The sequence below is a fragment of the Lepidochelys kempii genome, chromosome 7, assembly GCF_965140265.1.
Source record: "Lepidochelys kempii isolate rLepKem1 chromosome 7, rLepKem1.hap2, whole genome shotgun sequence".
Classification (NCBI taxonomy): domain Eukaryota; kingdom Metazoa; phylum Chordata; order Testudines; family Cheloniidae; genus Lepidochelys; species Lepidochelys kempii.
Genome location: NC_133262.1, coordinates 82,981,189 through 83,009,098, shown reverse-complemented (window position 1 = coordinate 83,009,098; position 27,910 = coordinate 82,981,189). Strand labels below are relative to the sequence as shown.

The window sequence follows — 27,910 nt, the reverse complement described above, 5'->3', positions numbered from 1 at the left end:
ATGAGCCTGCAAATCGCTTTTTAAAATGATGAACTTTGAAAACATAGAGTCATTATAGGTAGCCTATGGTCTTCTAAGGCACATGTGACATGTAAATTACCTCCCCTGCCTCTACCCTTCTCAACAGCCCTAATTCTTACACAGATAGAAGCTGCCCTCTCTCTCTATTTGTATATGTGGTGGCGACATCCATATGATGAACTGCAGAAACGTGTTATAAATGTTCTGATTTTGTACAGCACGATGCACATGTCTGGTGCTATATGATGATAATTTAAAAAATATGGAATTCCTCATAAACCTTTGACTGCTTCCCCTGCTCTGTGCTCACGAATTTGTCTCCACTGGGACCACTCCTAACATTCCAAATTTCTCAGCATCTTCAAATGCCTTTTTAAAAATGAAACGGACAAATGGCTCTGTATTCTCCTCACCCCCCAAAAAGGTAACGTGTCCCCCTGAAAAATTACAGCATCAGGACAGGCAGTATTCAACCCTGTCCCAGTGAATGCTCAAAGGTCCAATATGTTATGATGCATCAGGGTTAGAAGCAAAAGCTTTATATCATTAGGAAGAGGAAACCCTAATTTTATAACAGGATATGCCAGTACCGCACTTCTTTCTAGCCTGGAAGGCCTCAAATCCCAAGGTATCAGCTCTTAAAAACTTGGCATTATTACAGTGGATTCCAATGGTCTGAAATATTCTACAAGTACCAAAAATATTCCCTGTCTTTAGAAATGGAAACTTTGCCAGAATTGTGTTTAAACAGTCTTTTAAACCAGTGGAACCTTTTAAAGGGTCCCACTGACGTATGGAGACGAGGCAATTTTTAAAGGTGTCTAAAATGTTATCACGTATAGTTTTTCTCTCCCACTGAGATCTGGATAGCTTAGGGTTACCATATCTGAACGTTCAAAAAAGAGGCCACTCCACGGGTAGGGGGGTATTTGCTCGCACCCTCCCACCCCCGCCCCAACGCCACCCCTTCCCTGCCCCCATTCCAACCCCTTCCCCAAAGGCCCCTCCCCAACTCCGCCCCCTCCCTGCCCCATTGGACCCCTTCCCCAAATCCCCACCCCGGCCCCGCCTCCGCCCCTGAGCCCGCCGCGTTTCTCCTCCTCCCCCTTCCCTCCCAGCCATGTGAAACAACTGTTTCACGGCGCAAGTGCTGGGAGCTAGGGGAAAAAGCGGGTGCTCTCTTGAGTGATCAGCTTTCACTTTCTTTCTTGAATGATCAACATTCACTCTCTTTCTTGAATGATCAACTCTTCTTTGGGGAAAAATAATAATGGCAAAATCCCAGACGTTTTTAGATATTTAAAAATTCCTCCCGGACAGCGATTTAAGAACCAAAAAGCCGGACATGTCCAGGAAAATACTGACGTATGGTAACCCTAGGATAGCTGGACTAAGGCAGACTAGCCTTAGTTAACACAAAAAAGAGGGTGAGGGGAATACATGTTTTTAAACTTTCTCAAACATTTTTGTACTACGGTTTTTCTGTAATTGCTGTGGCAGACCCAGAATACATGACTGTGATGGGTAGCATAAAGGCTTTATAGTCACTCCTTTGGATTAACCCTCATGAGCTCTTCAAAAAGAGGAGTGAGCCAAATGTGTAATGACATCCCTGTGAGGAAATCCAGCCATTTCACAGACCCAGAAGGCAGCCTTAGAAAGTTAGAGACATACAATTACTTCCTGACATTCAGGTCTATGTTAATTGATAACAAGATAGCGGTGTCAAGGCAATTAGTTATGAAATGCTGATTAAAATGTCAGGAGCCCAAAGCTGACCTTACTTAGTATGGCAGGTGGCCGCTTATATGCTGCTTTGCAGTAGTTTAGATTAGAGCTGGGCTCAATCTGTGGAATTCAGATCCAAATCTGGATTTCAAAGACTCCAGAATTTGAGGGTGTTTCAGATCCAGGTAGATTTGGCATATGTTAAAGATAGTGGCCATTTGCAGAATCCAGTTTGGAAATGTAGGTCCAGATTTTGATCAGCTCTTTGCAGGTGCTCCAACTGGTGGAGTTGTTTTGGTCCACTCCTTGTTTCAGGCAATCCCTTGAGTAGGCTTCACTGTTGTTATAACACGGGCTGCTCCTATGTTCATTTCAGGGCTGGTTCATTCATACAGTCTCACCATACTGCAATTTCCACTGCTACTTATATAACAGATTCACAACACAAAGCAGTCATGTGCCTACATAGTCAAACTCCCCCCACCTTCAGCAGGGGACAAACTCTGAGCAGAGATTCAGGGGCTCCATTTAATATAGGAGAATGTGTACTTGTGGTGGGGTGAGAGGAGGTCATCAAATAAATCCGTATTGCGTCATTCTCTTTCTGATCATGAAAGATTCAGCCTTCTCCCAAGATACATATACTCATTTACACTTCCATTCCTTTTCATAGAATCATAGAATATCAGGGTTGGAAGGGACCTCAGGAGGTCATCTAGTCCAACCCCCTGCTCAAAGCAGGACCAATCCCCAACTAAATCATCCCAGCCAGGGCTTTGGCAAGACTGACCTTAAAAACTTCTAAGGAAGGAGATTCCACCACCTCCCTAGGTAACGCATTCCAGTGTTTCACCACCCTCCTAGTGAAAAAGTTTTTCCTAATATCCAACCTAAACCTCCCGCACTGCAACTTGAGATCATTACTCCTCATTCTGTCATCTGCTACCACTGAGAACAGTCTAGATCCATCCTCTTTGGAACCCCCTTTCAGGTAGTTGAAAGCAGCTATCAAATCCCCCCTCATTCTTCTCTTCCGCAGACTAAACAATCCCAGTTCCCTCAGCCTCTCCTCATAAACCATGTGTTCCAGTCCCCTAATCATTTTTGTTGCTCTCCGCTGGACACTTTCCAATTTTTCCACATCCTTCTTGTAGTGTGGGGCCCAAAACTGGACACAGTACTCCAGACGAGGCCTCACCAATGTCGAATAGAGGGGAACAATCACGTCCCTCAATCTGCTGGCAATGCCCCTACTTATACATCCCAAAATGCCATTGGCCTTCTTGGCAACAAGGGCACACTGTTCACTCATATCCAGCTTCTCGTCCACTGTCACCCCAGGTCCTTTTCCGCAGAACTGCTGCCTAGCCATTCGGTCCCTAGTCTGTAACTCTGCACTTGTCCTTGTTGAACCTCATCAGATTTCTTTAGGCCCAATCCTCTAATTTGTCTTTCTGACATGGCTGAACCGTCTGTGTTACTGAATAAGAGAGACTTAGAACTGAGTTATGTTTGTTTTTACATGGACAAAAACTGTAGTCCTGCTTTGTGCACCATGACTGTTCCATGTGTTTAAAGAAAGGCCCAAAACATCTCCCTTGTTAGGTATTAACTGAATGGCCGGCACAGCGCTAGATCTAGCATCAGAATGTCATCGCACCTTGCACTCGGTTTATACACCATTGACTTCAATCTACACTGACATTTTCTGGCATAGAAAGCTCTCCTCTAGCCTTGCTGCTATCTCTGTCTAAATCCCTGCCTTTTCCTGAGTTTATTCGGGTGCCTTCAGCTTATGGGCACTTGAAATAACAAACCAAACCCCAGACTCAAGCTGGCAGGAGAAAGCAATGATCTAAGTTTGGCTCAGACAGGAGCTAAATGTCTGGTGACAGTCTTGTCCTGCCTGGACTGGTAGATGCGTCAGTAGAAAAAAGATTTCAGGTGCAAGCATAAATGGCTTGTTTTTATAAATGAATAGAATTGCAACCTGAACATAACATCTTATCAAAGTTCTTACAGGATATCCAACATGTGAACTAGGAATGGTTAATTATAGGAGTCAGCGACTTAGAATTTGTACTCATTAAGGCTCAAAGGAGTTAGACACTCAATCATATTGAATTTCAGAGGGAGTTGGGCACCTAACCCCCATAGGTCTCTTTGAAAATCCCAGCCTAAATTCCTTTGTCCCCGCATGCTGTCCCTAACATAAAAACCAAGTTGTTGTTCAAACAAGACACCTATCTAAGGAACAGATCCTATGAATAGCTTTGGGTAGTATCTATTAAGCTTCACTCTGTAGTTTATCTAACATAACATATTCTGCTCCAGGAGTTTAGGTGATGCTCATTCAAAATTCTGGAACTGCATGTGGCCATTTACTTAGAAAATCCATGAAATTCTTCTTCTGGGGAGCTAGATATTATCCTTAGCCTCCAGCCATGCACTGCACAACTCCATAGAATCAGTAACAAACTACAGGAAACTTGGCTAACACACACACAAGTAAATCATGTCCAGGTGAACTAAAAAAAAATTGTACTTATCTTAGGCTGCAAGTTATGATAATCTCTCTTGTAGGGCAGTTGTCCAGGTGCAGTAGACGGTTGCAGACTACTGTAGTTAATAATTATATAAAAACATCTGATGATAATATGTCTAAATTTACAACTTTCTCGTGACCTTTTGCTCACATGCCAAGTTACATAAATTCATTCCTGCTTTTCTGTCTTCCATTATCTTAATTACCAATGTGTAACTCTTTTAATATTTACTTTCACACATTAATTTTTAGCCACTTTCTTTTCTAATTCTTGTTACTCTCTTATCTCACTTTTTAATCTATACACTATCTTCTTTTCATCCTTCCCAATATATTTTGCATCTTATTTTTCTAACCACAGATCCTGTCACCTAAGCTGGGAGGAGCAATGAGAGTTGTGTATTCCTGGTCTTTTTAAAGACTCTCTTTTTCCTCTCACATCACTGCCTACTTGAGTTGTCTCCCAAACACTGTCTCACATCCCTTGTGGATATTAAAACATATGGGGTGGTCTTTCCTTTAACTGAGCTCATGTCTGGCCATCAAGATGATTGATATCTCCTGTAACAGCCTAGTCACAGCTCTGGCCCTACAAAGGCCAGTAACATATCCCTATTGCTTGTCATCCTCTGTCTAAAGGATGGCACGAATTGGCTCCTGGGTGCCTCCCAAACCCTGTCATTAGAGTAACCATAAATTCTTTCTTCAAGCTCTTGCTCATGGCATTGCCCTGCTCCTTTGTCAGTGGGACTTGTGGACAGAGCAGAGCTGAAATTGCAGCTCTCTTATCAATTTTCTTGTGAGGACTCCTGTGATGGTGCTTCTGTTTGGTCACTGTAACTTCAGAACTGACAAGGCCACATTCAGGCATAGGCACAGGCCTTTCCTTAAGTCCCCAGCTCCTGGAAGCACATGACGAAATCAGAATCTTTGCTTTCATTTTCAAACAGTAGGTTTCTTGTCCTCATCGGATGCAAAGAAAGCTTGAAAATGTGATCCTGGGAGTTACCTGTCAGGGCAGAAATACTGCCTGGTCCTCCACAGTCATTATACTTGCTCTGGTTTCTAGGACCCTTTCTTAACCCAGGCACCCTGCCTCTATGGAGTCGCCTGCTCATCTGAAGCTTATTACCTTCCATTCGTTTATTGCCATATGCCTCAGTTTCTTGAAGAAACTTTAGGGTGCCTGCATAATAAATTTGATTAAAAGATTAAGTGCACAATATTGATTAATTATTCTAAAACTAAATAATTCATTAATAAGTTTTGAATATCTGGGTTTCATTGTCCTGCTGTATTTACTTTGGTTAGCCATTGGTGCACCTGTGTAAGCCCTTTATCCAAGAGCAGCTGGCCTATGCATATGGTAACAAACCCTGGAAGTGACCGAGGGGGAAAGAGGAATTTGTAGTTTTCTTTACCTAGATCAAACTGCGGATATTTATTGACTACTCTGCTTGAATACTGCAGCTCCCATACCAGACTCAACAGGTGTTACCTTTTATAGAGAGAATATGAGTGCCATAGGTCACTGAAAGGCAAAACCAAAATTAAAATAACAGCCATTTCTACATTTAACTTGGCCTGGGAAACACCAGTCTTTCCTCCTAGTCTCAGTCACGCTGTTGCATCTTTGAACAAATCCATTAAAGTCTTCATGATTTATTCATTTTCTTAATAACAGAAAGCTGGGCAAGTCTGTCAAGGCCTTGGCTTTGTGTTAGGCCAAAGGGTGTTTCTTAACTAAGGCCCAAGAGGTTCCTTGTCAGTCTAAGAAATAAGGGAGAGCAATGAAGATGTAAAAGGGTAGGATGTTTCTTTTTTTTTCTTTTCTTTTTCATTTTTTGCTGTTGGGGAAAATCAACACAGAGAGTGACTTTCCTCATTTCATAGACAGCAAAACAAATGGGGAAGAGTTCCCAGAGGAGGAGAGGGACAATAAAGGTAAAAGGAAACATCCCCCAAGTCATGAGGAAAAAATTAAGTGTAAATCTCAGAAATCCCTCCAACAAACACACAATAAAAGGATGCCATGAAAATTTTCAATAATGCCCTACTTCTAAGACCCATGGCTTTTACAAATGAGAGCAGTAACAAATAGAGACAAAGGGGGTGTCTCTCCAAGAAAAGTAGAGTGCTCTGTCGGAATACAGTGCGGTAAAAGAGCTCGCAGACTAGCAAGGGAGCAGCCCAATACCCAGTGCCTGTGACCACACTTCATGCAAGGAGTCTGATGCTATTGGCTTCACTTCTGAACAGAACTGAGAAGCAGTCCCCACTATTGTCTGAAAAAGATCAAAGCTTGTCAAGAAACCCAGAAACCTCGATGGATTGACAGTAATCCAGAATTCACTCTGAAAACTGGGGACAGGGGAAGTCACAAAGGGAATGCCCCATCCTCCCCCCCCCATCCCCTTCTCTTTCTCCTTCAGTATGTTCAACACAACAACAAAGGTTGTGTCTGAACAATAGGTTACCACACACAGGTTTAAATGAACAAGGAAGTGCATATTAGCTGATAATCAATTGTGAAATATTAGGCTGCTTATATGAAGATCACATACTTTCAAACACAGTCTCTCTCTCTCTGTTTTTGCATCTTTCTACTTTACTGTGTTTTAAAATTGTCTCTTGCACACATGAGATTGTTTTTACAATAGCCCTGTTTTAACAACCAGCTAATCAGCCAAGGCATCCTGATTGTGTCTATGGCATCAGTGTATTCAGACTGTTACTGTGTCAGTTCTAAAGGGGCGGGATTAGGAACTGGATAGGTGAATGCTCTGAAACCAAGGAACCAGCTGAACTGGTGTGACACCAGGGAACAATCCAGGTGGAGTGGATCTTCTGGAGTCAGCAGAACACCTCTGTAGTTTGTTCTCAGAATACCTATTAGCAGAGCATGAAGAGGTAGAAAAAGAGTGGAATGCTTCCATGCTCACCCAGCCCCCAGACCTGACACTGCAAAATGTCTAAAAAGAAAAGAAGGACTTGTGGCACCTTAGAGACTAACAAATTTATTTGAGCATAAGCTTTCATGAGCTACAGCTCACTTCATCGGATGCACTGGATTGCAGAGGTCATATGAATTGGGGAGGAGGGAGAGGAACAGAGTCTGCCCTTGCTTACAACCAATGAACTCCTCTGAGTTCACCTCATGGGAAGATGTCACTTTCTTTGAGACTTCACTGAGGTTACTCAGGGGTCAGTCAAAGCGGAATGTATCCCTGAGACCTAGCTTTCACCATTGCCCCCATTTTTTGGCATGCATGCTCCACGATAGGACCAAAATGTTTCCCAGCCATCTATGAGAAACACTGAATTCCCACACAGGAATTGGGAATGTTTGGGCCCTCTGGGTTTTTTTTATGGGGTTCTCTCTCCCCAATGAGTGTACAATCTGTTCATAAAAGTGTGGCAATGCATATCCCACCCCTTACAGAGGTGCAGATAGTCTGGAAAGCCTTGGTGTTCTTCAACAGCACAAAGAAGAGAGTGCACCAGTTTGTGAGCGATTTATAAAATACAGGTCACGGATAAACCTGAATGAATAAACGTGGAAGCCATGTATCAATGTTATTGATGGGCCCAGAATTATCACATGAAAAATAAATAATGCTATGGGCCAGAGTTTAATCCCTTACTCATGCTGGGTAACACCTTGTTACCCAAAACCTCCCTTTGACTTGAGTGGAATTATTTCTAGCATAAACACCGCTCAGGTGAGTAAGGGCATCCAAATCTGGCCCTAGAGCTGTTGCAAGGGTTGTGATATTCCTGCTTTACATGGACATTCCACCTTCGCACGACTGCCCATCTTTGTTTCTTTAGTTTTGTTTTTGCTCTTGTTCTGCCTGTTGTTGCTTCTTGTTCTTTGTGCCTGGCATGGTTTGCTTTCATTCTCTGAGAGGTTTTAAGGGTGGTCTATTAATTAGGCAGTGACTATCTTCGGGGGAAGGACAGTAGTTCCCTCCTATTGTTAAAATCCCTTAGACAAGAGCTAGTATTAAAATAATACCCACGATGTACCTCAGAGTCTATTATAGACAAGGCCAGGGTACAGTTCTCAGGAGTTGTTACCACCCCAAGCAAAATATCCACTCCATCGGAAGGCGCTGACTGATTTTACAAAAGAGGGAAAACCAGGGAGTACACATGTGCTAGGTCCCTGTGTGAGATACTGCACCACGCATCCCACATGTTACCTAACCTTTCTGATTGCAAGTTACTCCTGCAGCCCACGTCACTTCCCTATCTGCTCCTCTCTGACCCACACAGCTGGGGGAAGGGGAAGTTTGTGTCACCTCAGAGGAGATTACTGGGTGGTCTCTTCTGTAATACACATGCTGCCTGAAGCTACATCAAACCATAATAAACAAGTCCCTCACACAAACCCCCATCAGTTCATATTCCAGTTAGGCTGATATAATCTTCATTTTCTCTTTGAAAGGGGGAAGAAAAAGACATCCTAAGGGAGAGAGAAGAGGCAGACAATTTATTGATATTACCCTTCTGCCAATGTGGTCTCAAACCACATGTGTAAAATGTACTGTTAATCAGCCTCCCCTCCCTTCGCCCTACACACCCCATGGGAATACATTGATTTAATTACATTGTCCTGACTGAGCTGAGTGATGGTGATGCAGCTCACCAATGACATCATAAAAGAAGAGGGCAGCCCTCAGGCTTTGTGGCCTTATTAGAAAGAGTATTAAAACTAGATCAGACTAGTGCAGGAAATAATGAGAGATACCACAGAAAAGTGGAAGCCCCTGCCCTACCAAATTCGGAGAACAGAAGGACACATATGGAAAGAACATATTTGCCCAAACATCTAGCATATGTGAGTTACATAACACATGTGAGAGAGATTTAAAATACAATACTGCACATTGCCATAGCACCATTTGTAGAGATATGTTTGTAGAAGATTATAATTTAGAGACACTCCGTCATAAGGGACAGTATTATGAGCATAGGGATTTGGCAATGTGCCTTGGAGGCGGGGGTTGGGAACACTACATGGCTATGTGCATCAGTTCCCCAAAGATGCTCTACAGTTTGTTTTATTCCTTTCTCATTCACTGGTTTGTTATTTAATGAACTCCAAGATCGTTACACCATTCATCCCCAAAAGATCCAAAAGGACTTTAAAGAGCCAAAGTGTTACAGGGATTGCTTCACCCACCTCTGAAATGCGCCAGGCTTGGTGGAATGCGGCTATGATACTGCATCTGTAACACTAAACAACAGTGTTTTCAGGTGGGAAATGCAAAAAAACAAAAAACAAAAAACCCAACTATATCCAATTGAAACTACAGGGATGAATTAGGCTGGTAGAATTTAATAACTTGACATCATTTAGCTAAATTACTAAGTTAACAGGGCCCATTCTTGTAACAAGTGGTGTGGAGTCTTTAATGATCACAGAGGGTCAAGGATTTCTAATATATCTCAGCAAAAATATAGTCTTTCCACTAGCACAGTATTCCTTAGCATCCTGTCAAGAACTCATTTGAAAGTGACAGAAAGAGTGTCATCCACCAACATCATTATTTCAAATACATATTTTAAAAAGATACAAGTTTGATTAATACATTTCTGTTAAAAATATTGATTTTCATGCCATAGGTATTTCATGATGTCAAGTCAGGTCCATTTTGTGTACGTCCCCGAATGTGTGTGTATAAATTTTGGATTTTATGTAAGAATGTGGATGTAAAACTGCTGGGGCAAACATAACAACTGAGTTGAAGCTCCAGAAAATCTGGTGCACGAGAGAAACCAAACGACTGGATGAATTGCTGACTTCATTAATTCATTTTATCTGATTTCCAGGGCTTGGGGAAACAGACCCAAACTCTGGAAATGCCAGACATGCCTTACACCTATTGTTTATTTTCATCCTCACACAATGCCAGGCACCAGCAGGTGGTAAGGAGAGGGATGTTACACAATAGCAACTGTTACCTCACAGTAAAAAACCCTACTGTAATAGTCCTGGGCTCCAACCACTGATGTGTAAGAGAAAATAGGCTATTATACAATAGCTGTTCCCAAGGTGCCTTTCATAGAACCAATGAGGAAAAATACAATTCACTATTAGGTCATAATACAAAAAGAATTCTAGACCTAAAGAACCACATTTTCACCCGTTGGCACCCTCTCCCACCCCATGTCTTTCAAACCCTCCATTTGCAAAAGCTTCTGTGTTTTTGTTGAAGTTTATGCAGGATTTTGGAAGTACCACGGTGCATGTGTGCCTTTGCAGTCACATCCATTGCAAAAGCCAGCCTCAAATACAAGGGACCCAAATCACTGCAAAACACAGTGAGCCGTCATGGATTGGTACATGGATGTGGAAGCCAATACAATTTGTGCTAAGCCAGACCTTTAAATGGGTAGCTGTTTAAGTTTTTAAGGGAAGAACTTTCACAGGGAAGGAGCATAGTGAGAAAATGTTCCATCTCCATCTATCGTCTGGTCTTCAGAAGCATAAAAGAGCCTCAAATATGAGGATCTTGGAAACTAAAAGCCACATATTGATCTCGATCCATGCTCTTAGTTCCAATGGACATAGTGGGAGTTCTATATAGAGACCATTATATAGGTCTCAGAGTGGAGAAAGTAATTAACTCAGATAAATGGGATGAAGAATGGCAGCCCACAGTGTATGTGGCTATATCATAGAGTCAGAAGTACAGAGCACAAGAAACCTGTCCGAAAATCTGAAGAGAGGGAGAAGTCCTAACAAATTATGTTCTCACATATTTTCTTATGCCATTCTTGATATAGTTGTTAATCCTCCTGCATTTAAACTTCCCCAGCCTTTCATGAGCTGAGAAGCTGCAGAGCAGAAGATTTGTATACAGAGTGGTTATTTATCTGGACTAGATACAGGACCAGTGCTAGGGGTCAGGTCAGATTGAGGCAGACACACTAGCCTAGTTCTGGTTGTTTTCATCCATCTTACAAGTGAGTGGACAGTCTGAGAAAGTCTTCTGTCTGTCTGATACTGCTTCAGACTGTGTTAGTTCAATTTCCGCCCCTTGGGACTAAATTGCAGGTAAATCTCAAATTGAATGTCTGCTCCTGTCAGAAATCCGTAGCCCAGGACAATTTAGAGATGTACCAAGATAAACAAAGAAATAACAATTGCAGCTAAGTGGTGGTAGGTCTGATTGCTGCTTTCCATCCAGTGAGATTTGAAAGTTGATTCAGAATGGATCTCTACTGTGTCTACCTGAGGGTTAACACAAGAGCTTAATAAGTAATTGTTATAAGCTTTACTTTGAAACCAAACCAAACCTGAAAAGCGTTGCTGTGTCTTTAATGACAGTCTGTGATTGGAAACTCATTGGCGTGTGTATTTGGAGGGGAAGAAGGTTAAGATGATTAACTGGTGCTAACAAGTTTAGGATGTGGAAGAAGTATTTTCTTGGACATCCATCAAAGAGAGGATTCAATGTGTTCCTAAGCAGGGGGGAGGAAAGGAGGCGATTGGGGAGAGTGTTATGTGTTTACCAGATGATGTTTCTCTCTGTACCAGCTCTGCCTTCTAAGCTGTCCTACCCAGCACGCAGTGCACCATTTTCTCTCTCCCTCCTCCCCCCACCAAACGTACAGACCCCAGTTAAGGATATGGCCTGGCAGCTGAGCTGAAAAGTGATCCTGGAGGAAGAAGACAACGTCACTGCTCTTCCTGTTGATCAGTGCATTAAGGACACCCATTAGATACCAGGCACAGCAGATTCTCCGGCTTCTCGGTCTCAAGGGCTGGGTTAAGAGATAAGGCAGAGACTGATCAGAGCAACTGAAATGGAATCTAACTCCATCCAGAAACAAAATGTCTAAAAGAGAAAAGCTCGCAATCCCCATGAGGAGTGAAGCACCCGACTTCTTTTCAGTACATTCAAGAGGTGGGGAGCAGTTTCAGGCTGGTGAAAGGTGCCAGACTGAGAGCCCTGGATTTCAAAATCCTTTGTCTGTCAACAACAGGTACTGAGTGGGCAGCAGTAGCTCAGCCTTCCCACAAACCTGCCTCAATCCTGACCGTGAGGCAGGGTTAAAGTACGGGAAGTCAGAGGGAGTACACCCTACCCCCCACCCCCTTTGCTAAGAGCTATAGAGAGCTTCCACTCTGGCCCTCTCCTTGGCTTGGGTGAGCTCAGCTCCTGCCTCCTCCTTTACTTGTGAAGTGAAAATTCACCAGGCAAGGGACTTTGAAATGGAAGCAATGGGAAAAGCTGGTGTCCAGCTGATGAGTTTCTTGGGCTCCCAGTCTTTCCTGTTAGTGGTTGGAGCGGCACAAGCACACGACGATGGAGTGGAAGAGACATACTACTTAAGAGTTCCCCACTCTGCCTCCTTTCCTCTAGGGGAAAAACTGCTCTCTCTCTCACTAGCATTTCCTTCCCTCCATTGCCACCTCCATCTCCTCTCTGTTAGTAAAGACGGATAAATAACCATCTTCTGAAAGGCTTTAACACCTCCCACAAAGCCGGAAACTCCACTGACAGCTTCAGTCATTTCTAAGGAAGAAGGCGCTGTTTTTATTTGTTTTTACATCACTGCAGATTATGCATCCTGGCCACGTATAAATGACAATATTTATAAGGATAGAGGTAGGGGAGCACCAGGGATGTTCCTCTTCACAACTCTGCATACTGCCTGACCATATATACACATGCATGTGTACACTTGGCTGACTGAGCCTGCTTGGGGACATCAACTTCTTTCAAACCTCATTTTCATTCTCTTCCCTTTGCTGCATCCCATCCCCTCTGCCCACAGTAGAGTCTTCTCAGCAGAAGAGATGAGGTTTTGTTCAGTAGCTATGTAATCTCCAGGACTGTACAACTGGGATGTTTTTGCTTTGCTTTGTCAAGGCATTGATTGATGCACATGTCTCTCATATACATTATAAGCACAGGAATGCACTTTATGTAAATACTCTTGAGAATCCTCTGTAAACAAACCCAACAAATACACACACACAGCATGTTTCTGCTGCAGCCATCACCATGTATCTCAAACTTCCCTTTAGGAGATACCTGAGTATCTATTTTCCTTGAGCGGACAAAACCAAAAAATGGATCATTACATCGATTGCTTCAGGAAAAAAAATGACTGAGATCCTTAACAAACATGACATCCACCACAATCTCTCCGCCACTGAGAGGATAGCTATACAGTTGTTGAAATCCAACCACCAGATACTGATCAAACCAGCAGACAGAGGAGGCGCCATTGTAGTCCTCAATTGTGATGAACATCAAGGAGGGCTGCTGATAACTCGCTGATGCCAACTATTATAAAGAACTCAAAGAAAACCCTACACCACAAATCATACAGGAAATTAAGGATATCATCAAATTGTTCCCCACACAACTGCAAGAGAAACTCTACAACCTCATCCCAGACTAACCCATCCCAGGGAGCTTCTACATGCTTCGCAAGATACACAAACGAAGTAGTCCAGGCAGACCCATCCTATCTGGCCACAGATTCCTTCCTAATGAAGAAATATCAGGACTTATAGAAAGCAACCTCAAACCACTCACCACACAAAGAGCAAATTTCCTCCAGGAAATAACTGACTTCCTCCAGAAACTTTGCAACATTAACAACTTCCCTCAGAACACCATGCTTGCCACCTTGGATGTCATCCTTTTATACACCAATATACTTCAACATGATGGCATTACTGCCTTTCTCAAGTATCTACAAGACAATGGACAATGCTCAGAAATCCACCCCAAACACATTCCAGATACATCCATTTCATCCTCACCAAACAACTTCACATTTAACAACAAACACTTTGTCCAAATCATGAGAACAGCCATGGGTACTAGGATGGCTCCTTAATAGGCCAACCTCTTCATGGGCCACCTCAAAGAAGAATTTCTGGAAAAATCCATAACAAAACCAATGATATGTTCATCTTCTGGAGAAAGGACATAAACTCCCTCATAGATTTCCTTCACAACTTCAACACCTACCACCCATCCCTCAAACACCATCTAGAACACTCCCGCACTATCATCAGCTTCCTGGACACCATGGTCAGCTTCAGTAATGGAACCCTAGAGACAACTATATACAAGAAACCCACAGATTGCCACACTTACCTCTACAAATCTAGTAATCACCCCAGACACACCAAGAAATCTGTTATTTACAGCCAGACACTCAGATACCACAGAATATGTTCAGAAGAGAAATTTTGGGATACACACTTTAATACACTTAAAACTACCTTCACTAAATAACACAGAGAAGTAGATGGCCTCATGGATTGGGGTACTGAAATATCACAGGAGAACCTGCTTCAGTACAGAAAAAACCCTACCAGTGTCACATCTGTAGTTGTCATCTACCAACCCATGCTAGAATCCATACAGGGTATCATCAAACAATTACAACCCATATTCAATGGAGACCATATTCTGAAAGAAATCTTTCCCACCCCTTCTTCTAGCCCTAAACCAACTCCCCGATCTCACCAAGATCATCATCAGAAGCAAGCTGCCACAGAGCAAGATGCATTAATTCAAAGCGGCACCAGATCCTGCCAGAACAACAGAAGCAAAACCATTTTCATTGCTATGATGATCAGTTCTGCCACCACGCAGCTTTCAAGTTCCATAAATCCTACACATGCCTGTTACAACATGTGGTGTACCTCTTCCAATGTATCAAATGTCCCAACAACAACTCTGTGGGTGAAACCAGACAATTGCTATGCTCTTGAATGAATGCACACAGAAAAATGATCAAAGACAAAAACCCGTCACCCAGGAATGAACATGTTCACAAAGCGGTCATGCCATATCTGACCTCTCAGTCCTGGTCCTCAAAGGAAACCTGCACGACATCTTCAAAAGATGAGTGGGGGCTTGTCAATACTTAAAATGCTGCAGAGACGCAGCTTCACCACTGCAGCTGCTCTGTTCTAGCACTTCAGTGAATACACTGCCTATGCTGATGGGAGGGGTTCTCCCATCGGTCTAGCTAATCTACCTCCCCGAAAGGTGGTAGCTAGATTGATGGGAGAATTCTTCCATCAACCTAGCACTATCCCTACAGTGGGGATTAGGTCATTTTAACTGCTTTGTTCAGAGGTGTGGATTTTTCACACCCCTGAGCAATATAGTTTTACAGACCTAATTTCCTAGTGTAAACCAGTCCTGTGGGAACTTAAATTCATAACTCTGCTGGGCACTACAAACCATACTTCAGTGGAGCACCCCTGATTAACACCAGCTGAGGAATCGGCCCCAGGAGTTCAGGCACAGAGGCTTCTTCCAGCTGCTGCAGATCAGGGGGAATTCCACATACATGGCACAAAGCTCATACAAATATGCTTCCCCAGATCACTGCCTAACATACGTTCTACACAGTAAAATAGATTATATCCATGTTTTGCTAATCACGTTGTTTAGACTCACTGAAATGACTTCACATGTACTAAACCACTATCTTAATCTTATTCCTCCTTATTAAATTAGAAATTATTAGAGATCTGACTGTGGGCAGAGAAACATTTCTAGACAATAAGTGATGAGAAGAATTAGAGAAGAGTCAAAGGAGATACATAGTGGGATTTTCAAAATCACACAGCATTGGCCTAACTTTGTTCCCACTTAATTCAGGGGTAAAACTCCCATAGAATTCAATGAGATCAGAATTAGGCCAACACTCAGTGGTTTTGAAAATCCCATCCGTAATCTAGATGTTTTAAAATAAAAGGTTTAAAATAAAGAAAGCTGATCAAGTCCTCCTATTTACTGCCTCCGATAATATAAGAAATGGAGGGTAGCTTAATTTAATTAAAATACAAATACTAAAATGGCTAAAAGGAAATGCACAATGCAATGCTCAGATTATGAGCATACAACTACCTTAGATAAATAAACACAAATATCCCCAACGCCTAGAAGTTTTCAGATCCAGCGTTTTGAATCTCACCTTTGTGTGCTCATAATATTTAACTGATTTAATTCTAATGTAAAAGCAGGAGGTTCAGAATTGGACTTGCCTTCATTTCTTCATAATCGGAGCCAGGCAAATAGTGGAGAAAACATTTACCAGCATGTTCGCAACTTCAAAGTAGAATTTCACTTTGACTGTTTTGCGCCTGTTAAGTTTCAGAGTAGCAGCCGTGTTAGTCTGTATCCGCAAAAAGAAAAGGAGTACTTGTTAGTCTCTAAGGTGCCACAAGTACTCCTTTTCTTTTTGCAGCCTGTTAACTCACTTTTCACAAATATTCATGAGATGGGAAAAGTTTAAAGAATCAGTGGAAAGCAAGTTTTGACCTGAGATTTCTTAATTATGAAAGCTCATTTATTTTATGGTGAAACAAAATTATTTTTGGGGCCTGATCTAAAGCCCACTGAAGTCAACAGAAAGAGAGTCCCATTGACTTCAATATATATTTGATTTGAGTTGAAGACATTTACAAAGGTTTGACCAACCACTCAGAAACAGAAACAATAACACGATTTGGCTGACCAATCAAACAGTTTAAGTATTGAATTCTGGATATTGAATTCTTGAAGGAATAGTCACAAGAAGCAATAGGCTGAAATTTGTTCATTTACTCATCAAACAGTTCTGAATATTGACTAAGCTGCAGTCTGTTAATTCACTAACAGAAAAGGGGTTAAATTACTAAATAAATAGCTCTTTGTAAATTGTTCACTCACATCTATTCATTTGCAGAGTCCATGGAATTCATTGCGTGTTTATATTTTCAACACAAATGATTCAACAGTATTTCTAAACCAAACAACGCTCAACCTATTTATAATACGGCCAGCAGCCCAGTTTGTGCATGAGAAACCCTTCAGACCAGAGTGTGTGGATAAAATGGAGGGCAAAAAATGTTGATAAGAGAACAGATTTAAATTTGAGTGAATCATATCATTCCCAAGCAGAGTTATTATATAGTAAAGTAAGGAAAAATTATTTAAACAATTACTATGCTATAACGTTCCAGATGTGTTACACCCACAAGGTGCTCCTGCTAGCTAATCAGCTTGTCTGATGCTGCTAAGTCATTTTTTAAAGTGTGGCACTTTCCAGGAATGACATTAGCAGAAAAGCCCGTGGTGTCTACTGGTCTGACCAGGAACTGCTGAGTTCTAAACTGGGCGAGGCCGTAATTCACTGATTGATCCTAGAAAGTCATTTAACCCCTCTGAGGCACAGTTTCCCCATCCGTAAGTACTTACACACAGAGCTGATTGGGAATTTTTTGATGAAACATTTTTTTCATCAGAAAAGGCCAATTGTCAAAACCAAAACTTTTTGGGAGAAAGGGTTTTTTGACAAAGTTCACAGTTTGAAAAAAAAATTGAAAAAAGTTTCAAGATTGATTACATGGAAGTTTCATTTCTCAGTTTGAAATACCTTTTCATTTCAATATTTGATAATTTATAGTAAAAAAATGTAAAAATAAACAGCTTGAAATCAGAGTTGAAACATTTGAATTGACCTGATTCAAGATTTTTTAATTGCAAACATTCAAGATTTAAATTTTTTGTCCCAATTTGGGTTAGGAATTTTTTTTTAAATCTTGAAAATTCTTGTGGGATGGGAAAACTGTTTCCCGCCTCACTCTACTTCCCTACTGCACAGGAGTGCTGTGTGATTTGATTAGTTAACATTTGTATTGTCCTCTGAAGATGAAAACAGCCATAGTAGTCTAAGTGCCTCACAAACAGCAATGTTAAAACCAGCAAATTATACAAATACAACAGATGAAAGGTGGCAAGATGTAATCACATTATCAATTAAAACTTAATTATTGTGATGTGTTGAAAATATTGTCAAATAATCCTCAGACCCGTCTGAAAGCTAAATCTGTAGCCCTTCTCAGTATAGCATTACACATTGCTGCTTTGCAAGGGTACAGCTTCTGTGCCCGCAAGCGTTCAGGACCAAAGACCCCATTCCCTTTGATCTCAGAGAGTGTGGTGGAACATAGGGGTCCGAATCCCAATCAGTCACGAATCTATACTAGTATATATTACACACAGTTAAGAGCACAGGCCTGCAGACCCACAAACACACCCAGCCCTCTGCCATTGATGCAGGACCTCTCCTCTCTCCCTCTGTGCCCGGCTGAGCCCAGAGAACTGTGTCTGTGAGAGGCAGGTATGGCTGTAGGAACTGTAGGGGATGGCATATCTAGTTACAGACCCTGCTAGCACTTCTCAGCGGCCCTGAGCCAGACAAACTGACAAATCACACTTCCTCTCAACAGAGCCCCTGCATTTAAATAGTCAGACCACTCCTTTTCATCTCCCCCACCTCCAAGAATCTCAAAACTTCTCTACACCCCCATGCCTGGCAAGCCAAACCCAAGAGTTCAGCTGGCTTCCAGGCCTTTAATCTCACAGGCCGCTCAGGGGCACTAGTATCTGTCACGCTGTGCCTGCACCAGCTCTCCCAACAGGACAAAAAAGGACAGAGTTAAAAACAACAACAACAAATAAACCCCTGCAAACATTTCAAAGGGTCCTGGCAGGTGAGGGGAGGGATGGAGACTGACTCCAATATAGATCCACTGAGTAAAGCTCTAGGAGCTGCTGACACTGGCATGATTCCCAGCACACATGGAAGGAGTGAGCGCTTTGTGTCAGGCCTGAATCATGTGACGTGAGCCAGTGGATAGAAAAGAATGGAGTGAAGGGTCTCTGTGCTGACTTGGCATTACACCGCTGAAACACTTATCTTGTGTAAAAGGAGTAGGACTAGATTCCTCTCGCTTCCCTGCCATCGTGACAGGTGTATAGGGTTCTGTGGAGAAGGAGGCTGACCTCCAAAATGTATTTTTCTTTGGCTGTAACTTAGATCAGTGTGTTATGGCATTATTAAGGGCAATGAGAAAGAGTCTTGCAGAATCCCACGTCTTCTGCTGCTTCTCCCCCCCTCCCCCCCCAGACCCCACTTTCCCTTCTGACTTCCAAATACTAAAGTCCTTTCACTGAGCTAGATTGTGGCATTTAGTCCAAGCCCTTTGGGAGGGCCAGGGAAGAGCTGGGCTGCCCCATCGGTTGGCATAAGGGTACAACTGATACAAGTAGGGGGCAGAATTCCACGGACATCGCTGGGAATTTTGCTGAAGTAAAAAGGGAGGGGGAAATGGTGGTCTCAGCTTAGACAGCCACACAGTGTACATGGGGGAAGGAGTAAAGAATCTCCCTTTGTTTGGAACACAAAAGAGCCAACCAGAATTGTAGCCCCTGTGTTTGAGCAAGTACTGGGGCTGCTATTGAGTTGCTTCTTCCCTCACACACACACCACACACCCATAAAGCACCTTGCCAGAAAATGGGGGGAGAGGAGCAGGTGGTAGGTGGAGCCATAGCTTGTCCTCACCACTCTCCACCACATCTTGCTCCTGCAAGGGAGCTTCTACCTACTGCACCTCTTACAAGGGTGTCAGGGTCTGATTTCCACCAGAGCGACCAAGGAGATCCAGGAAACGTTCTGTCCTGTCACAGCCCTGATAAAAAGTCCTCTGCTGGACTCTCACCAAACTGCTGGACCCATGTGCTCTAAGTTTCAATGAGTCTCAGTAAGCTCTTGCCTTTCTGGCACACTTCCTAGCCACAGAAAGTCTGTCTGCTACCTCTTCACGGAAGGGGGACCTTGAGGCTCAGCTGCCCAAGACCCCCAGGACCAGTGCTGTCCCCCAATGACAACAAAATTTCTTATGCCGTGAGGGGCACTCTGGTTTACAGTTTACCCCTTAAGGGATGCATGATAGTTGAAGAACATAATACACAAAGATTCCACAATGAATTACTCTTTATGTCAGACAGCACAAGAGATATACAGATCCAGACAAAACATGCATTTCCCTGCCTCAGTTTCCTTCCCCCTCTTGAACATTCTTTGGGTTTAGGGCAGAGCCTTTCAGGGAATCCAGGTTCCTTCTTCTCTCCCTTTCCCTCCCACACATGGACACTTTTCCAGAACATTCAATGTCCTCTCACTCCTTCAGACAACTTTTTGCTTTTCCTCCTTCCTCTCACTGTCTCTAAAGTGGCAATGAGACACCCTCTCTTTTATAATCTCCAGTCCCCTTTGTCAGGTGACCCCTGATCAGCATTATTAGATCAAAATCCCCCACTAGGTGATCTGTTGCTTAGGTATCTCTTCCCCCCGTCCTACAGGAATTCAGACTTGAAAAATTGATTTGCCTCGGACAGTAGTCATCTCTTTGTCCAAGGCTTGCTCCATTTGAATGGATGGTCATCAATATTTAATGACCTTCCAATGTTAGCCCTGTACCAGATGAAAGAATTTCTCTTGTGGGTTTTAGCTCAATATGGAGGCAAAACACCTCAGAGAAGGCAAGCAAGCCCCATGTTCAAAATGCAGTTTGCAGTCTAACATAGAAGCACATAGAAAGTCCCCAGTACCAAATAGAATTCACAAGCTGTTCAAAGACAAATTCCCCATATTGCTACAGCTTCCCTTTAGTAAAGAGTTCCTGGGGGAAGTATATACTGCAACCCATTACTGGGTGCAGCTTTCCTTTCCCCTTCATGCTGGCTCAGCACTGCTGGCCACCATGTTATGGGGGTAGAGCCAAAGATCAATCATCAACTGGTCCTTCAGCTTGGGGAAGGGTAGTACCAGGTCTTCAGCCTCTGCTCTCCTCCCCTTTGTGCCTGGAGCCATGATGAGGGGAGAGCTAATGTGATTAAGCAGGGAGCGTTTTCCTCCCTCTTGCTCCCCTGCATAGTCATGCAGTATGGAGAAATGCAAAGTTCTGTACTTAGAAAAACCTGATATTCCCTCCTCTTTCCTGCTAACTGTCAGGCAAGGAAAAAGAGCAGGGGTGGGGAGATGGCGGGAAATGGGAAATCCTGTTGCTTTCTGCCAGTTGGCTTGTACCAGTGCTGGGTGACATAGTCTGGACTGCAGCCTGTGGCCTGGATAAGTCCAGTGAGATTCCTTTCTATCATCCTTAAGTTAAGAGGATCCTAGCTGCAGCCATGCCAAGAGATATGGGCCTAGAGGAGAGGAGTCGCTATAGTAGGGGAAGGAGAGTGAAGAAAGGCCCAGTATGTCACCTGCCATACCACTTTCCTGAAGGCTTTACAGGGGTCTCATCCTGATTCCTTCCTGGAAAGTGGAGCCTCTGGACTAAATCCTACTGTCCCCACTGGCTCAGTGTGCTGTGAGTTTGGATAGAGGCAGAACCCCCTGTCTATTTTTGCCATCACTGACTACAACGCAAGAAGACAAATATTAACAGCAATTCAGAGCTCTGGTGGCCCCTGTCAGTAAGTGTGAAATCTGAAAGAAGGAGGCACATTTTCTTTCTTTCTTGTAGTCTTCCTGAGGGGCTATGGCTGTGCAAGGACTTTCATGAGAACTGAGGAAGAAATTACGTTAGAGAATTTCCAGGACTCAAAGGGTCCAGAAGACATTTCTCACAGGAGCTCTTTCGTTTGACAGATGGTGAAATCATTTTATCAAGCTGTGCCAACGCCTGGCTCATGTAACTTACAGCAGGGTGGTGTCAGGTTGCTGCAGTCGGACACAGATTATGCAACCCTCCTCTGGAGTCAGAAGTGTGAGTACTCTCTATTACTATAGAGTTCTTCCTAAAGTCAGGTCACAGTCCTAGGCTTTCCACCATTACTAACTGGTCCATCAGCTTTCAAATTCAATATCCCCACAAACAAACAAAACCAACCCTACCTCCTCACTAGTTGTGATTGCTGCTTATAACAATTGTCTCACTCTTACCTTGTTTCCCCTTCCTCGCTATCTCTGTCTTGTAGCCACCTGTTGTCTCCTGTCAGCTATATAACAAGATTCCAGGAATGTCATTCTGAAGCTAAAGTGTCTGAAGAGTCAGTGTGAAGCAATGGAAGCAGCTACTAGTGTGGTTCAAAGCTCTTTTGTTCAGACTATCACCAGGCTGAATCATCATTAGGTTTTGTGGTCTCTTATTGCCCAATTTTTAACTTCTCAGCCATTTTGACTTTACAAACTGCAGCTGTGACAAAGGAAGGCATGTATCTTACATGTCTATGCCAAGAGTCCTTTGATATCAAGGGTAACTCAACTAATCATCACCCTTACTCTCCAGCTAATTTACATGCAACCATTTCATTGGTTGCATGAGGGAGACTGCACAGATCGTGATTACTTGTCCCAACTGCAGTTCTTCAAAACCACCCACACAACAACACAGCCAGCACACACAATAACCCCAAACATCACACTGAAACCTAGGATGTCTGTTGAATCAGTGTGGAGCAATGGAAACAGCTACAAGCATGGTTGAGAGCTCTTTTTGTTCAGAATATTACCAGGTTCAGTCATCACTGCGATTTATGGTCTGTTGCCATCAAATTTTTACATTTTCAGACTTTTTCAGCTTTTTTATACACCTGACTTTACATATTACATCCATGAGGCAGCCTGATCTTTTAGCTACTGATAGACTGACAGGCAGGGACCAGCTTTTCAGTATATGCATGTACAGTGCCTAGCACAATGAGATCCTTATCCCGATTTAGAGCAATACAGATAATAATAACCTGGTACTTAGAATGATGGAAAACTCAACTTGCCTTATTTTGAACCCATTCATGTTCTCAAAAGTTTGATAAACTACAATATTTTGAACTGGGATTCTTCTTGAAGACAAATCTTGTAAGAAAATGAGCAAAGAAAATATCCAATAAAAATTATGTTGAAAACTGAAGCAGAGAGCCAGGAGAGCATAAAACAAATACAAAGGAATAGTGAAAATAGGAGCAAAAGAGAAGAAGATAAAAAAATTATAATAAAAATGATAAAAATAAATGACGTATGTGAGATATACAGGACAGCCACTTGTGCCAACCTGCTTTTGGGGGGGTGTTCTTGGCTGTGTTTCTGTCACTAAGAGCTCCTTGAATCCAAACACTGAGATTCAGGATTGAGGTACAGTAGATAGCTATAAGAGATGGTCTAAGGAGACAAGTTTCAAATCTGGATCATGCTGAGGTTAGATTAGGAGGGTTTACATTTGCATTCAGTGATACTGCAATCTAACAAGCTGTTCTCATGACAGTGTGGAACCAAATGGCAGGAATCTGAGGAAATCAGCTGTCCTTGAGAGATTTCTGTCATCTCAAGCAGTCCGCAAGAGATTTCAGGCACATCCAAATCACTGCTGGAAAATAAGCTCCCGCCAGTTTTGTATCTGACCACACTGTAGTCAGGTTCATACTTAGGGATCAAATCCATGGGCAATCCAAATTCAAATGAGTTTGGATTTGAGGTTCTGGTTGTGGCTCTCTTCTAATAACCATGAACTTTATTTAACATCTCTGCTCTGCATGTGCACAGTCCTAATGAAGCTCCAAAGTCTTGCCCAGCAAGCAATGGCCTCAGATCAAAACGTGGGGTGGATCTTTGACTATGGTCTGTTCTTTAGATGTTCCAAAATCCTGCTCAGAAATCTGAAGGGGGCTTTCTCAAGACATGGTGTCACTTCCACTTCCCAGAAATGAACATGGGCACCTGCTGGTAGGATGTAGTCACTAAACGAATCCTTGGACTTTAGTTTGTTGAGAATATTCTGCGATGTTATCGTCAGGAAGAGAACAACTCATCTCAGCTGAGGTTGGGTTAGGGTAGATGTAGCCCTGATTGTGAGGGTATTCCTCACTTTTTCAGAAGGAAGTTAGGATAAGAGATCTCTATAGCTTCTTCAGGAGAGAGATATGGCAGGTGACCTTGTGTGGCTCTCTTGAGTGTTTAATAGTCCTTGTTATTTTGACAGCCTGATATGTGTCAGTATGATGGGGCATGGATAGTTTGTTGAGTGTTTGTCTATTCTTGAGTGTCACATCACCCATGTTTAGGACCGCAATCTTTGCTCGTCTGGGCTGGTCAGTAAATTCTTCATTTTTCCTTTAGGTACTGAGTTGTGGTTCCTTAAAAAGCCTATACTCTGAGCTCTTTGTGGTAGGAACTTAGTCTTAATATACGCTTAGAAAGTGTCAGGCACATTGTAAACTCTACCATAATTCAAATTAGTCTGTGTCATCATCATTACCACAATTCGTAGACTATACATGAGGCAATCTGTTGCTCAGCTGCCAGCCGAACTAGTCTGCTACTTGCACAGATATTGTTTTCATTCTATTTTCATGTAAACACCAGTTGTGGTAATATGTGGGGTTTTCTTCAAAGTCCACCTGGAGCATTCAATGTTTACCCGCCCATCCATTTTTAAACATCATATCTCCTTTGAAAAATCATTGGTTTAAATTACAGGAAAAAATAATTCAAATACCTGAGGTAGTTTTGTAAACCCGGAAATAGTTCCCAAGGTTTGTTCATCCCTAATTGTTAAGGTTTGTAGTGGGAAGAGCCCAACAGCTACCATATGTTTTGTGGATACTTGGGTCTATCTTAGGACATACATTAAACCTGTTTCAGGCAGTCTGGTACCAGAGAAGCCTGGCAGATTACAGGAACATGAAAGGGTTCACGGGATATTTATCTCATCCAACTAACCAAGGCTGGTGCTGTTAACCTGAATGCAGATGCCTTGAGCACTAAGAGACTTGCTATTATGGCCTACAATCTTTAAAAACACAGTGACCCAGCAATGACACTCCACTCATAAGTGGTCACACCCTAACAAAGCATGAATGATTTGAAGTATCAACTTCCCAGTTTTAGGAAACATATATTTCCTTATTGTTTTCTATATATAAGACCAAAAAAACCCTGTTGTTTTCCTGACCGGGCTATTCTTCTTGTTCTTATCATGAATACCCAGATAAATGAGACACAGTTACACACTTATACATCCTCTCTGTTTCCCTACTCTCCGCCTTCAAATTGTTTAAGTTCACAAACAAACCTCTTGTGCCCTAGAGCTGTGGACCCCTCCTACTGTATGTGTGACCCTTCTCTGACTGTCCAGGACCTTTATATCCTGTACTGAGAAGTTCAGCAAATGGATTTGATTTCCTTTTCCCTTCTGTACCATGCAACAAGTTGGACTTGGAATTGTGGTTATACTCAAATGTCACTTTTGATAAACATTTATTTTCAGCAAGGGAGATTATGTGTGCTTGTTTACAGGCCTTGGAATGGGCTGGCTAGGGAGGAAGGGGCTTATACCGAGTGCTTGCAACATATTGATTCTCTTCCATGCTTGTGATAGCCTCAGACTCCCCATAAGGGTCACACTGTCTTGGACTCCAGATTGTGTCTAGCCCTCAGACATCTCAGGCATCAGAAAAAATGTCAAAGGTGAAATGATTTCCAAGGTCTCCACCTGGATTATGGACCACAGTGAAGCAGCACATGTGCACAGGTTGGAGTCAACCAAGGCTTCAGCCCCAGCCATGACACCTATTTTGAAACATGACTAAATTTCACCTATTGAATGAGGAGGCTGACTGAAGGGAATTTTGCAAAGAGCATCTGTGCCTTTGGAATATTTACTTATGACAGAGCGGTGCAACACGCAATGAGAAAGCATCATCCCCATTGTCAATTAAGGTCGAGAGAAATATTCATCTCTCGTTGGAATCAAGGCTATCTTTTCAGAAGACACTGAGAACTGCATGGAATGAGTAGCCACCCAAATCCTATGACAAGTCTGCCACTGTTGCTGTCACCACTTCACAAGGGTCTTAGCTACCTTCAGCTGATCTCATGGGCTTGAGGCAGGAATTCTTCGGTGACATTCTATGACATGTGTTATACAGGAGGTCAGAGTAGTTGATCATAATGATCCATTCTGGCCTAATAATGTATTAATCTGTTTTTTTCTACCTGTACTCAAATTCCAAGGTCCCTGCTTTTGGCTGCTCCAGAAAATTGTTTCTTGTGGTCTTTCAGCTCTTATCTGTCAAGTCCTGGCAATAACGTGGGTGTGGAGCAGTGCATGAAGTTGTAGGCTAATGACAGGAAAATTAGTGGAACTTTTTTGAAACTCAGCAATGGTTCAACAAATTTTTGATTTGAGTTTTGGAAAGAGATTTAGGCTGAGGGATTCTTATTTGATTTGAACTGCTTCACCCATCTCTCCTATACAGTGTAGATAAAGAGAGATAATGACCAGACCGTCTAATTTACATTTAATTTGCATTGTCTTTTAAACTAAACATAAATTGAACCTGTTGTACCATTGTGGAAACAATCTTGTCTGTAACAATCTTCCAAAGTTCAGGAGTGTTTGGACTCTGGGTTTTGGTCCATTCCCATCACAGACCAGTGCTATTGTTCTTTAAAAATAAAACAACCCCACCTCTCTATTTCCTCTGTACTTAGTATACTTTATTATAAGATGACAAAGAAGACTGCATGACTCATGATGATGGAATAAAACGCAGCTCATGAATGGGTTTTCCATAATTTTTTTTCACCTATTGTATTAAAACTACATCAGAGGAAGTGTTTCCATGATCCTTTGGAATCGGAAACAAGCATGACTGAACAATGCCATAAAATATAGACTTATTTCAATACGTCAAGGGATGTAATTTTACAAGCTGCCTCAGCTATTTGTATAATTCCATGAGTCTTAAAAGTCACTGCATCAGAGGTAGGCAGACAGACAACATAAGAACACACTTGGTTGTCTATTTTATTGCTCACATTGGGTGTGTGAATATTGGTGTTCTCATGAGTTTCCGTCATATAGAGATTTATTATTTATGTAATGAATAAGTAACCAAACCTATATGTATGTATTTATACATTCCATATGCAGATTTATTATGTTATATGTATAATTATAACCCAATACCGCAGTACATTAGGAAAGCTTTCAAGGTGAGATGGAATATATAAGAGCTCATTAGTCATTCTAAGGTACCAAGGCCTCTGAGATCCCTACCTGCTGGGCAGTTGCACCTCTGGTGGGTATCTCGAACTTCTCGATGTCTCGGCAAGTTGAACTTTAATTTCTGTAAAGTAAATGGGGGAAAAAGCATCAGTAACAGTGATGAAACCCAAACCTCAGGACGTCCGAAAAGTAGGGTGGGAGGAAGCTAATCCGTGAGGTACAATGAGAAAGAGATGCCTAGTGCTGGATTGAAGGCAGGTAATTAGTCCACAACCTTAAACTTTATACCACTTGTCTCTTGATTGAAAGCAGGCAGAGAAAACTTCATAATAACCTTCAAGAGTGATCCTTTGGCAAAAAGCCGCAATGATGAATTAAGAGGTGACTATGTTCCCACATGAAGGCTGTAATGCTCACAAACCCAACAGAAAACTCAAGTGGCAGATGAAAAATGGAGACAGGTCCTGCTCTCCCAAAAAGCCAGCTCCTTGGCCTGCTGGTAATTTTTGTCCAAAGAGATGATCTTAGAGAAGACAGCAACTTTGAAACATTCCATATAGATCTGGTTTGGCAACGACAAATCCATTTAATAAAAACTTCTGAAGTTTTGAAATATGTTTCTATTCCATTGGAACAAAAAGAAAACCATTTGACAATGTCTGTGAAACAGAGCTGTGTCGAAACGCCCATTTTGGATCAAACATGTCAGGCTTTTGATTTAAGTCTTTCTCTCTCTCTGGGAATTGACAAGACAGTCCACTCTGGATCTCAGAAACC

The 27,910-nt window shown here is 42.3% G+C and overlaps 1 protein-coding gene across 1 annotated transcript in view; it reads right to left on the bottom strand.

The window, feature by feature from the left end:
• Positions 1–27,910, bottom strand: part of COL13A1 (collagen type XIII alpha 1 chain) — a 152,750-nt gene that overhangs the window by 114,010 nt on the left and 10,830 nt on the right. Inside the window, exon 2 of the mRNA XM_073353524.1 lies at positions 27,185–27,254. Coding sequence (XP_073209625.1) covers positions 27,185–27,254 — 70 coding nt within the window. The remainder of the gene's footprint in view (positions 1–27,184; positions 27,255–27,910) is intronic.